Source organism: Rattus norvegicus, chromosome 7, assembly GCF_036323735.1.
Source record: "Rattus norvegicus strain BN/NHsdMcwi chromosome 7, GRCr8, whole genome shotgun sequence".
NCBI lineage: Eukaryota > Metazoa > Chordata > Mammalia > Rodentia > Muridae > Rattus > Rattus norvegicus.
The window spans coordinates 124,988,150-125,001,732 of record NC_086025.1 but is presented as its reverse complement, the minus strand read 5'-3'; the positions used below and the strand labels follow the sequence as shown (position 1 = coordinate 125,001,732).

Here is a 13,583-nt window from a genome sequence, read left to right as displayed (position 1 = left end):
TAAAGGCTATTGGTAGATTCTTACAAATATTAAGTGTCAAAATGAGGATTTATTTTCCCTAAGATGCACAGTCACTGAGTAACTACAGGATTTTGCAGGAAAACTACTTCTAGATAGGTCACTGGAATGGCCCAGATAAGTCAGAGGAATTTCAGCCAGTGCTCATGCTCATGCCCACATCATGGGTTGGTCATCTCCAGCTGTCATGAATTCAGCTCTAGCACTTTCCAAGAAAGCTGTAGCTCCTAATGAAATAGAAAGAGTGGAGGTAAGGAGTCTGGGGTATCTCAGGTAAGGTTAAAAATTATTGGTGCACCATCTCAACAACGTGGCTGTATGAAAGTCATCATGCATAGCCTAGTAGTGGTGCATTGAGAGCAATCACTTTGCTTTTTACGGTAAAACAGATATCTTGTGTTACTTTCGTTTACATATTCACATGAACATAGCCAGTTCTGTGTGAAGTCTGTTCTGAAAGGGAATTAATGCACCGTTATTACTATTTGGGAAAGGACAAGAAGAGGGACGGCAGAAGCATAGACACCAAAATCTAACATCACTCAGTCCATAAGATCAAAGACTTCAATCTGATACAGATATTATCTGTTATAGTTAAGACACCACCATTTTTTCCAAATATGCATTTATAATCTCATGTTTTCTTACCTGTTACTACAGGCTGTTTTGATGGCACTAAAATAAAAAATACATAAAATATTTATAAATATATAACTTAATCCCTAAAATTTTATTTATATACCAGATTATGAGTATCGAAGGACAATTACATTCTTTTATGATTCTCTCTCTGCTCCCCCTCCCCTGGTGTACGTGTGTGCGTTGTGTGTTTTATTCCAGTTGTGTGCATATGTGTGGGTGTGCTTGTGTGTGTGTGTGCCTGTGTATGCTTTTGTGTGTGTTTATAACTTGTGATTCATGTGATTTAATCCAGTCGTGTGCATGTGTATATGTGTGCTTGTGGGTATGTGCCTGTGCATGGATGTGCATACGTGTGTGTGTGTGTGTGTGTGTGTGAGAGAGAGAGAGAGAGAGAGAGACAGAGAGAGGGGGGGGAGGGAGGGAGGGAGAGAGAGAGAGAGAGAGAGAGAGAGAGAGTTGTGATTCAGGTTATTTTAGTCTAGGTATGTGTTCATGTCTGGTATTCTCTGTGAGTCTTAACCTCAACTTTCTCTTTACTTAATATTTGATACTTTTGCCCATTAATCTACACAATCAGATCTTGACCTTGGGATCCTCTTCTGTCAGCCCCCAAGCTGCTGAGATTAAAAGCTTGTGCTACCCTCTCTGATCCAGCTAACATTTTTGAACTTTCAAGTGGACAGGACAAGAACAATATATTGATATACATTATACAAATGTATTTTATGCAACTTATATTCAATTAGTTCATCTGGGATTCTGTCAAATTGTCCTAACAAAAAAAGATAGAGTCAGGATGAGATATGTTTGGAAAGTGTATTATAACACACTCCTTCAAGAAATCTAAGTTATGAATCATTAAGCTAAAAGCAAGTCATTGCCTGTCTCTCACGTAAACGTCTGCACAACTGTAGTTCTTCCGTGACTGTAATGAAAGATTAAGTCTTGAAAATGGTAAACACAATTTAAGATCAATATACTCCACTGGTCCCTTGAAGGCATTTTGTCACTTTACAGTGATGGTGTCCTACATTTGAAATAAGCCATCTAGCTCATGTTTGTTTGACTTACCATAGTTTGAATAATGAATATATAAACTTATTTGAGTATCATCCAAATATTCATCTTTTCTAATACCCAAGTCGAATAAATGAAGCATAAATCCTTGTCAGAAAAGAGTGAGCCATCTAGTCCTTAAGTCTACAGATTGATCCCTCAAATCTTTCCATTTAGTCTATTCACTAAAGCCTCGATTTTATGTAATACTCTGCAAACTAAGAAATTACACTACTGTCATTGAGAGATTTTTTTATCTTGTGTGTGTGTGTGTGTTTGTGTGTGTGTGTGTGTGCATTTTATTGCATGCATATATGGTATGTATGTATGTATGTATGTATGTATGTATGTATGTATGTATATAGGGATGCACATTCAAGTATGAACTTGTTGCCTGTGGAGCAAGAAGCAAATATCAGATACCCTGCAACTTGAGTTACAGTCAGTTGTAAACTACCATGCGAGTACTGGAAATGAGTCCAGAACACTGCAAGAGCAACAAATGATCTTAAGCACCAAGCTATCTCTCCAGCCTCTGATGTTGTTGCTGACACCATTGTTGCTGTTGGTGGTGGTGTGTGTATATATGTTTATGTGTGTTTGTATGCATGTGTGTGTGTGTGTGTGTGTGTGTATGTGTGTGTGTGTGTTGGGGTGGGGCATGTGTCATGGCTCATGTGTGGAGTTCAGAGGACAGAAAATGTTGTCAGTTCTAACCTTTCAGCTTTACATGGGTTCTGGGAACCAAACTCAATCTTCATGTTTATGTGGCAAGTGCCTTCACTGGCTGAGCCATCTTCTGGTGCAGAAACGAACACTTTCTCTAGTACTATGCCTCTGGGTCCCTATCTACTCTGGATATTTAATGCACAATAACCTTGAAAAGGGACTGTAGTAGCATTGAGAAAACTAAATTGCTATATAGGCATTTGTGAACTTGATATCAAGTTCAGTCGGAATGATATAAAGGGGCTACAAAATGGTTAATTAATAATCCAGCAGCGTTATATTTTTTGCCAACTAAAACTCTCTGAAGCTTGTTGCACAAAAATAGAACTGGTTTCCTATGTTAAAATCTTATGCCCCTTTTTGTTACTCACGTCTTCGGTTTTCATTAGAAATGGGTGACAAGCTTTTCTACAGGATCATTAAAGATCACGGTGCCTTATTCTTTAAAGCAAAGGTATCTCACTAAAAAGCAGAGACATTGGGATGAGGTAGAAATAGCAATTCCACCACATGACTTACTACAACCAAACTGACACCTGGTTAGACAATGTCTTTGGCAAGGTTTTTCATGAGTAATATGTGAAAATAGTAAACATTCCCATAAACAAATGAGATGATGTCTTTAAATAAATATTTTACATTCCTAATCGGCAAATCTAAAAACGTGTCAAAAATGCATTGGACAACCACATTCACAGTGGTCCCTCCTGATGAAAATGTTGTGCTAAGGCCATGTGGGATCTGAACTCAATCAAAGCCACGGGTGGTGATCTGGTTTTGAGGGAGCACCACCCCACCTGGGTGGGTGTCACCCGTCCGCTCATCCAGTATCACGGCCTTCGGCAGCAGCCACAGTCAATTACTGCAAATTCAGCAACAGAGCAGGTCAAGAAAACAGGCAATATACAGCTGTCATACTCTCTGAAAATCCAGGGAAGAAACAGAGATTAAGGAAGAAAATGCCTACCCAACAAAGGAGAAACCCAGAATTGAATACCCAAACCCATATGACTGGATGATGACATTAGAACACAATCAACAAAGGAAATACATTTCCATCAAAGCCCAGTTATCCTACTACAGCCGAACCTGAATATTGCAGCATGGGCGCAGCACAAGAAAAAGACTTTAACACCAACTAGAGGATGACAGAGGCCCTTAAAGGGGAAATTAATGAATTCCTCAAAGAACTCCAAGAAAACACAAAGGAAACAGTTGAAGGAAGCCTTTAAAACTGTTCAGGACCTGAAAATGAAAATAGACTCAATAAAGAAAATAAAAATGAAGGGAATTCTGGAAATGAAACCTTTAGGCGTTCTAACAGGAGCTACGGAGGAAACAGAATAGAAGAGATGAATGAGAGAATGTCAGACATTGAAGATATGATAGAAGAAACTGATACACTGGTCAAAGAAAATGGTAAATCTGAAAACCTTCTGACACAAAACATCCAGGATATCGGGTACAGTACGAAAAGACCAAACCTAAGAATAATAGGAATAGAGGAAGGAGAAGAATCACAGCTCAAAGAGCCAGAAAATATTTTCAACATAATCAGAGAAGAAAAATTACTTAGCCTTAAGAAAAATTTCCTAACCTCAAGAAGGAGATACCTATAAAGGTACAAGAAACATAGAACACTAAATACATGGACAATAAGAGCTCTCTTGCTACATAATAAAACACTAAATATATAGAACAAAGAAAGAATATTAAAAATTGCAAGGGCAAAACACCAAGCAACACAAAAAAAGGTAGAACTATTAGAATTATACCTGAATTCTCAATGTATACTTTAAAAGCCAGAAGGGCCTAGATAGATGTCCTGCAGACTTGTAGAAGCCACAGATGCCAGCCCAGACTACTATACTAAACAAAACTTCAATCACCATAGAGCAAGAAAACAAGACATTCCATGATAAAGTCAAATTACACAATATCTATCTACAAATCCAGCCCTGCAGACACCCTTCCACGATTCTTCAGTTTTGGTGCAAGCACTCTCATTTGACACATAGATTATGAATAGTTCTCAGTACAGTTAAAATCCCCTAGGATAGAAGCAGGATTCAGGCAAGTTAATATGTACAAGGTATTTGTGCATTTTAGACAGTTCATGTGCTTTTCACAGTAATTTTTTTTTATCTTTTTTTTTTCTTTTCTTTTTTTCCGGAGCTGGGGACCGAACCCAGGGCCTTGTGCTTACTAGGCAAGCGCTCTTCCACTGAGCCAGATCCCCAACCCTTTTTTTATCTTTTGTGTGTGGGTTTAGATGACTCACAAATGCTTTCTTTGAGTGCTAACTGTTCTGTGTTTTTATTTTGTCAATTAAGTTCTATTTAATATATCCATTAAAAATCAAGATAAGTGAACACTGATCTACAAGTCACGTTTTTAAAAGAAAAGGTTCTGTCTCCTAAACACCATTGACCAATCAATTCATTTATATTTTAATCTATTTCTTCAATGCAAAAAACAAGAGCATTATACCATGCAAGAACTGCTTAGTAAGAGATAATAATTCCTCCTGCATGGTTTATATATTTGTCATTGAAAGGGCTTTTATTTCTCCAATAAAAATCAGAATAAAAAGTTCTCAATAAACATAATATTTTAAAAATTAGGTTGGTTGTTTGCTTAATTTCTAATTTCATTATTTTCAAAATTCTTGCTGTATCAAATTTTGATCTAGGATCTCCAATTTCCACCGGTTAGTCTTTTAAATATTAATAGATTTTAAACATAATGCTTCGCCCAAAGCTGAAGCAGTTGTCTGCTCTGCTGAACCTGTTCAATCCAGTTGGAAAACAAAAAGGTTCTGCCTAGAAACTGCTGTTATACTACCAGTACAGTATAACAATGCTATACAAGGAAATGCTATACAAGGAAAACCCACAGCGAAACTAAAATACTCACTTTCTAAGTTTTGAGTTTACCTCAATCATTCTCTTTAGTGGGTCCTTTTAAAAATACTCTCAGATTTGTTATAAATAGCTGAGGTCTTTCTTTGTGTTGGCCATTGTTGGGATACCTTGATATGCTGGTGGCCTCAATGCCAGAAGGTCCACCTATGTTGTTTTGTCTCTAAGTAGACACCCACAGAATTGTCTGTCCTACCTGAACAACACTCGACAAAGCTGGGATTACATCGACTTCTAAGATTTCTGAGAAGTGAAGGCAGATATCAAATATTCTTTTGTGTTCCCTTCTGTGTCCCACCCCCTTTCCAAATACCCCAATGCCTTTGCTTGCGATTATCTGACCCTGTACTGAATCTCAATGCAAACTCATTACCTGGCATACTGGAGGTTCTTCCTCTTGCTACATTTGATTTGGCTGAGATTCCAGTTGTCCCTGCTAAGAGGAGAGAGAGAAGACAGAGGTAAGATGACTGGTATACTCATGATGTCTCCACAGCCACTTCTGCCACACACAGCACAGTTCCTTTTGTTTAAAGTGAAGTACAACAGCTCTTCCTAACTTCACCCAACCGCCAGGTCCTCATCCAATTTTGGACTGTATTTTCTGCTTCAGAGCGGTGTGTGATCATAATTTGTAATCGTCAACAATTAGCCTTAATCCTACATATATCTAAGAGTCACTAGCTTAGACTATTTAAATGCAAATTTCCCATCTCCTAGTAGAAACTCCAAGGCTGTTTGAAACAGGAAAAACCTGGGGTTTATGCTGTATGCAAATGGACTCGGGTCCCTTTTCAGCTTGTGGGACAATGGTGGCAAGGATAAAAGAGTATGCTGTCATTACATCATCTTAATGGAACAGTAAGAGAATTCAAAGAGCTCCTGTTCTCCTTCCCCTCTCACAGCTTCTATAAGCACATTTGCACACATGAGGATAGTATATAATAAATATATTGTATATTACAAGTTAAATATTGTACATTATATATCATATATCTTATATATAATGCCAAACCTTGAACAACATCCACACATACACACACCCACCTCTCCTTTTTAAATTAGACTATAGATTATGTTCAGGCTTTACTTCTGCCTAATCAATGATCAGATCTGGAAACAAATTTTTACATTAATTTTCCCTCCCTCCTTTGCAACAGATTTCACCTTCCTGTCTTCTTTGGCTGAAGACAAGCTTTGTTGATATGCTTCTGTTAAAGAAATATGAAAAAAATAAATTGTCTGTGGCCCAAGGAAGGGAGGGGTAGGGGAGGAAGGGTGTGAGAGACGGAGGAAAGAGGAGGAAGAGGGACGAGTGGAGGAGGATGAACAGCCTCTGTACAGGTCACCTCGTACTGCATCATGGAGCAGTAATGCGTGGCTTCTGGGCCAAAGGGTAAATGGCTGCAGGTCTGTTCCGTGTGTCTGGCAGGCCTCCGTGGGGTGTCTCATGGTGAGCACCCACCTGCCAGGCACAAAACACCACCTGTTCCTTTCCTAACCTGTCAACAATGCTGTCGTCAAACTTCTGGATTTCTGCCAGTCCAAGAAGTGAGGGATGACACTGCAGTCCAGTTTGAATTTGCACGTTGGAGGTATGTGGATTTCCGCACTTGGAATTCCTACCTATCCCGGCTTATTATTAACTCTAAACCTGTAGAATGGAAGGCTGATGTTGCCTGTCCTTTGTCTTCTTGCTTGTAGCCTGGGAGCATGTCCCATGATTCTGCACTGAGATGCTGGGTTTATCATGACTGAGGAGTCTGCATGATTTTAAGGAGAAATGCACTCATACCTCTTATGGTAGGTGCTCTTTGTCTGTGAGACAATGTTAATTAAACACCTCTTTGACCTCTCTGAGGATAACAGCTGTTTCTATTTCTCATAGATAAATTACTAGCATGAACTTTATTACTGAGATTCCTAATCTTCAGAATGCCTTTACTTAATAGAAATTACCAAGCACCCTTTTTTTTTTTTTTGGAACTGAAGGCTCTTTCTTCATCTTTATCAAACTTACCTTTCTTTTATTTTGTTCACGAACTCTTAATAATTCATTTGGCCACTTACTTCCTGTTGCCTAGCAACGTTTATCTAACTTTCGTCTCATTTATTTCTGTTATATATCAACATACTTTTCTTTTACTTTTGACATTAATTATATTATTTCTCCATCCCTTCAAACATTCCCGTGTCGCCCTCCTTGTTCTCTTTCAAGTCAGTCAATCAATCAATCAATCAATCTCTTTTTTATTAATTGTTGTCACAGGGATCTCTAAATATTGGCCCAAATACTCAGCACTTACACTTCTCTCCCTATCCCCTCTACTCCAGTCCCTTCTGGTTTCAGAGCCTTGGTTCAAAGTGTCTGTGCCTCTTCAGTGCTGAAATGCATCTTCTAGTGAAATTAAAAGTACACCTGCTGTCTCAAGTTACTCTGTGGTTTTAGCTGCTTCCTACAGAACAGATGTTCAAGCTATATTTAAGCGGGGATAAGCCCTTGGCTTGCATTTCCACCCATTTGGTATATGGTATATACTGCTTTGGGGTTGGCAGATCTAATGTGAACCTTCTTCCTTCCCCTAAGCCCATTCCAGTCCTTTCCCCTCCCTCTGCTTTTTCTCCATCCATCTCTCCCTCCATCTCTTATTCCCCTCCTCCCCTCCCTCTCCCTTCCTTGGGCCCCGGACAATTTATTTTTTTTTCATGTTTCAAATGAAACATTTTCTAACCCACAGAAATAAATGACTGTCACCAAGACTTTTCCCAGCTACGAGGTGAGTTCTTTCTGTGTGTACATTTAAGAGTTTTGTTTTTGAAGAATGTTTTCTTCTGACTTACACACACAAAAAAAAAAACAGTAGGTCTTGTCCACTGACATTTTTTCTTATACATATTTGCATATTGTATGTGTTGACCATGTTTGTCTGTTTCCGTGATACCTGCACCCTTCCACAGCTCATTGTGTTCTTTGTTTGCAGTGTCTAAGAAGACGGGCCTATCGGCTTAGACTTGTAACCAGAAGTCTCAGAGAAGAGAACTATATTGAGTTTGAAGGCAGCCTGGGGTACTCAGCCAGTGCTGGGCTGTCTCACCTATGTGAGTGTGAGACAAAATTAAATTAAAAGTTATCTGTAATGTTTGGATGGAAGAAATCTTCTCACTCAGTCCCACCACTCCCCCAAAATCTGTATTTTTAGCCTGTTTTTATTCCTCATTAGGCAACTTGCCATTTGGTCCTCATGTCTCAGATACATTTTCCTTCTCTCTGATTTGCTCCCTTGCTTCTTACAAAGTGCTATTTCTATCTGTGCTGTCCATGTATTTTTCTGTGAGTTTCTGAGCTCATATGTTACATCTCTTTGTGTTCTTATTTTTCACTTAAAATACCTCCTAATATTTCATTTTTGTCTCGTTTCATGACAGTAATGTTTCAGAACTTGCTTGCTATCGCTTAAATTTTAATTCATGCACAGGAATCACTGTATAAAATTATGCACAGACATTGGGTCTGTTTTTGGTTTTGTTTTACGCTTATTCTGGATTGGGTTTCTGTGGTGGTGTAGCAGCGGGAGATCTATGCAGTGGTAGATGAGCTTCCGGCTATGACCCTTGTTTCTTAGACCAAGAGCTCCCTCTTACGTTTTTATAGAGAAGGGATCTTTTACAAGTGGGCTCTTTCCTTTGTGTGACTTCTGATTACTGACTGCTATGTTGCATTAATACAACCTTGTCTTCATATGCTTCAGTATTTCCTCTGATACCCAGCCTGCACAGGTGTTCCTCCACATATTAAAATGGCTCCCTCTGTTCTAGAGAAGTTCGGTGTTTTCCCCAGCTGCTCAGTTATCTTTCTATGCATGCTCTAACCCTCATTTGTTCGACTTCACGGATGTTTCCACCTGCTGGTCTCTGATATTCTCCAGTATTGTTATTCCAAGAGGGAACTGTTTCCTTCTGGTCCTGAGTTCTACCTGATAGAGATATGTGCTCTGCCATCGATGGGACCTTCCCATATGTCCCTCTTTTGATGTCCTTCCTGGCATCTCACCTCTGCTGTGAGAACTCTCCATCCTGTTTCCTGGAAGGTTCCTTCCCATTCTATGGAATCTTCACTACACTACACCATCTTTAGACTATTTGTCCCTCTTTGCGGATGATAGATATACCTGTATATTCTAGCTTAAGTATCTACCAATGTCTCATCTTTGTTAAAACAAAAACCCCTTAGTGCCTTTGGTCATTTTTGCTGCAGTTCTTTGAGCACAGGTACGCATTCATGATCAAGCTGGTCTTGCCACTCTGTCCTTTTGATAAAAGTGTTTCTGGTATAAGTCAATGAAAATCAAATACTGAAACGGAGACACAATATCCAAGATACAAGATAAGGAAATTTCTCCATAGATTCATTAACAAACACTACATCTACATGTATTGTTTTCCAAAGGTGAATTTGGTGAGACCTGTTTTTAACAAATGATTCTGCTGGGGCCTCTCACTTGACAGCTTCTGTTATACTGGAATCAGAAATCTAATGAATCGTAGCTACTTGGCTGGGCAGTCCTCCAGTAGAGTAGTATGCATCTCACCCTGTCTGAGTATTTATCCACCAGGCTCATTTTTACTCTTTTTTGACCTTTACTAAAATAGATTCTATGTTTAGAGGATGCTTTCAATTATGCTTTCCCAATAGCTAAAATATACATGTCTTTGAGTTCTCTAAAATTGAACATAGCCCTAGAATTACATTGGCTTTTTCTTATGGCCTGAGTCATTAATTAAAGTATACAGTTTGGCCTTGCCATACACTGGTGGTTCTAATGTTAAGGTCCTATTCCCAATTGGTTCTTGATTTATCAGTAATGATGCTATGGGCCAATCGCTGGGCAGAAGGATAGGTGGGACTTCTGGGTCCCAGCAGGTGCTAACAGATGCAGGAGAGGATAGGAGTGTTCGACAAGCTTCAAAGGGAGAGAAGCCAATCAGCCATGTGAGATCCTGGGCAGGGTAACCACATTCTCCTTCTTCAGGTGGGAAGATGGGGTGTTGAGCTGGGACTGAAGGTGGTTGGTCAATTGAAGTTGAGAGCAGACTTCGAGTGCTGAGCTAACAGTATTGGGAATGGCATGCTAGCCACCATAGATTACTAGTGCTCAGCTCCTGAGCCTTAAGGTAGGCTGAAATTGAGCAAAGGTGTGTGTCTGTGTTTTTCATCCTTGGATGGATCCAATACTCTCTGGGTGGCAGCTGGTAGTGCAGCCCATTTCCAGAGCATTAAGGCAGGGTAGCAAAAGCTACACCGTGCGACAATACAGTCTCCTCAAAATAGAATAAGTATATTCTTTTTTAAATCCAACTAACTGTAGCTCTTATGTAAAGTGAGTTCTCCTTGGCACACACCCAAAAGACTATGTATCCTACTAAAGAGACATCTGTATGTCCATGTAACATTGCTTATTTACAATAGTGAGGGGATGGAGTTAACCTATGTGTCTGTCAACAGAAGAGTTGATAAAAAAAATCTATGGTAAATTGTAAAACAGAATTTCCTTCAGCTATAAAGATAAATGAGGTTATGAAATACGCCAGAACATGGATGGAAAGAATGGCGCTCAGCCTGCATGCAGTTCCAGAACTAGCAGAGAAAATTACAAGCCACCAAGGAAAAATGAATCCTGTACAAATATGAACAAGCCAACAATCCAGTTGTTGACTGGAACATATCATTTTTTAAAGTTCCTTATTTAGGTAAAATTTATGCTTAACTAGTATCCTGGTGACTGTGTGTGTGTGTGTGTGTGTGTGTGTGTGTGTGTGTGAGAGAGAGAGAGAGAGAGAGAGAGAGAGAGGGGGAGGGGGAAGAGAGGGAGGGAGAGAGAGAGGAAAAGAGAGAGAGAAATTGGTATGGTTAATTTTACTTAAACATGAACTTTTGAGTCTGAAGTGAGCTCATAATGAACCAAAATTCAAAGAGGGGAGTGTGTTAGCTTGTGCCTTGTCTGAGAGCTAAGTCAGGGAAAATTGGTAATTGTGATGACCATGATGATGGATTCAGTGGCCCTTCCCTAGACTTTACTGCTAGAGCTGACCAGTATGGGGTAGGGAGAACATGTGCACAGTCAGGACAGCATAGCGCTGTGGTGCCCTTGGAGGAGACATTTTAAGAAAATAGAAAACCAAAAATCTTGACATTGCTAGACATCTCTATGTCACTGTATGTCTCTGAGTTTCAGCGGATGGGTAAGTATCAGAGGAACCAGTGGGCTTCTGGTGAAAGATTTCTTTCCTGCATAGCCACGGGCTCTGAAAACATTGTCTACTCACTAGAGTTGACTGCAGATGGGATCATCTCATCAGTTGGGATCCTGGTTCTTTTCAAACTGAAAAATACATGTGTTCCTTGTTCTTTTATTAAAGGATAAGACATCAGACTGTCCTTTGCCTACAAAATATCTTACATAAGTTTACTTGTACTTTTTTCTTTGATGTTCTATCTTTCCAGATCCTTAGAATCCCCAACGCCTTGTTTCTTTTTATGTTCAACCACTCACTATCAACTTGCTAATATTAATATATCTGAAGTTACTAGTTTATAACCTGTGGTTCTAATAGAAACCAATTGTGAAGTTTTAAAATGTCTTTATTTCGGGGCACTTTATTTTCTAAGAGTTCAGATTTTATGTGTCTGATAAAACCCACATTAGATCCACTGCAGCCATTTCTAACTTCTACAAACCATGACCCACCAGCATACTCTGGATGTGGTGCCTCCTTCATCATGAGGCATATCCTGTTGCATCTGATAAAAAATGTAATATTTTTTAAATGTCTAGTCACAAGTCAATTGATTCCATTTAAAAAAAATTCTTCTAAGGCAGATAATGTGATGTTCTCTTATTTATCAGGCATAGTGGCTTGCTCCTAGAGTGGGAGGTAACAGATGCACCCCGGGACTGGACGTAAGTCATCTCACCCCAAATTCTACATTGTATTTTGTGCTTCTCAAATGAGCTGTGGAAAGGCACAAATTTAAAAAGGTCCCTTTCTGTACAGACTTTGAATAAAATTTCACAAAGTGAATTCAGACATACACGTGATAAAACTATGATCCTAGTGAAATGTCAAGACATTGTCACTGAATAAGACATCCAAACATTGCTTAAGATTGTTATGTGTGCAAATGGCTGTTCTTAAACAGAAGCCAAATGCTTCTTATGACATCGCAGACAATCAAAAAGTTCTGGGAGCCGGGCTTCCCACAGCGTTGTTAAGATGTGCTCTGTATGCCTGCAATCAGAAGGCATAGCTGGCTGACTTGTCTGGGTCATCCTGGTATTTCTGTTCTACAGTTCGCCAACAGGACCTTAACAATGGTCACCCTACAATTCAGTCAGTTTAATTATCCAACTAAAGTAACTTTGTCCCTCTATAATTCAGTCAGTTTAATTATCCAACTGAAGTGACTCAGCTTCTTAATTTTGTTGCACTATAGATGTTATTTGTTTCTACCCAGTGATTTTGATGTAGACATAATTTATTCCAAAAATAAATAAAATAATAAAAAATTAAAAATCCGAAAAAGAAAGCTGTGAAGGCTAACTCAAGAAATTTGCTAAGACCTGAGAAAGAGCTGGCAGATTTCTTGAGAAAATTCTCAAGGCCAATACTCAATGATTAAAAAAACGAGGGGTGGGGAGAGGCAAAGAGAGGAATCAGAGGAGAAATGGAAGGAAAGATCAAAGAAAGAAGAGAGGGGGTAGAAACATTTCTAAGCAAAATAAAGTAAGTAAAGAAGAATAAAATCAGGTCATGGACTACTTGATACAACCACAAAGAACAGTCTATGGGTTACACCGAAGAAATGGCCTCATGCTAACACTGGAATTTCTGCTCAAATTAGACAAACTCTGAAGATTTTGAAGAAGTCCAGACATGTGCTGAATCTGGAGCTTCCTGTCCAGTGTGATGTGAAGAGAAGTGTAGTCAAGTTGGAAGGCTACAAGAAGTAAATCCCAAACCGATAAGGTAATTATCAAACTGTCCCACTAACACATCTACTCAGCTGCAGACATGTTATCCTAAGAAGATCCCATGAAACATTGATGCTCTAGGCACAGTTCTCTCAAACCTGTGGAAAAATTCATGTGCTGCCTTAATCCTAAACTCCTGAAGAGGCTCTGCACTACCTAATGTTGTACCGATGCTAGAGGCCCCAGA

General features: G+C 39.2%; 1 protein-coding gene and 1 long non-coding RNA gene across 7 annotated transcripts in view; one reads left to right on the top strand and one right to left on the bottom strand.

Moving 5' to 3' along the window:
- Positions 1 to 13,583, bottom strand: part of Muc19 (mucin 19, oligomeric) — a 121,159-nt gene that overhangs the window by 16,850 nt on the left and 90,726 nt on the right. The window contains exon 34 of the mRNA NM_001309489.2: positions 5,740 to 5,802. Within this exon, the coding sequence (NP_001296418.2) occupies positions 5,740 to 5,802 (63 nt within the window). The remainder of the gene's footprint in view (positions 1 to 5,739; positions 5,803 to 13,583) is intronic.
- Positions 11,379 to 13,583, top strand: part of LOC108351530 (uncharacterized) — a 70,512-nt gene continuing 68,307 nt past the window's right edge. For 5 of the 6 annotated variants that reach the window (XR_005487323.2, XR_001839010.3, XR_005487322.2 and 2 more), the window contains exons 1-3: positions 11,379 to 11,606; positions 12,272 to 12,325; positions 13,267 to 13,391. This is a non-coding gene — a long non-coding RNA (uncharacterized LOC108351530). The remainder of the gene's footprint in view (positions 11,607 to 12,271; positions 12,326 to 13,266; positions 13,392 to 13,583) is intronic. The other variant, XR_005487324.2, reaches the window with a different exon arrangement.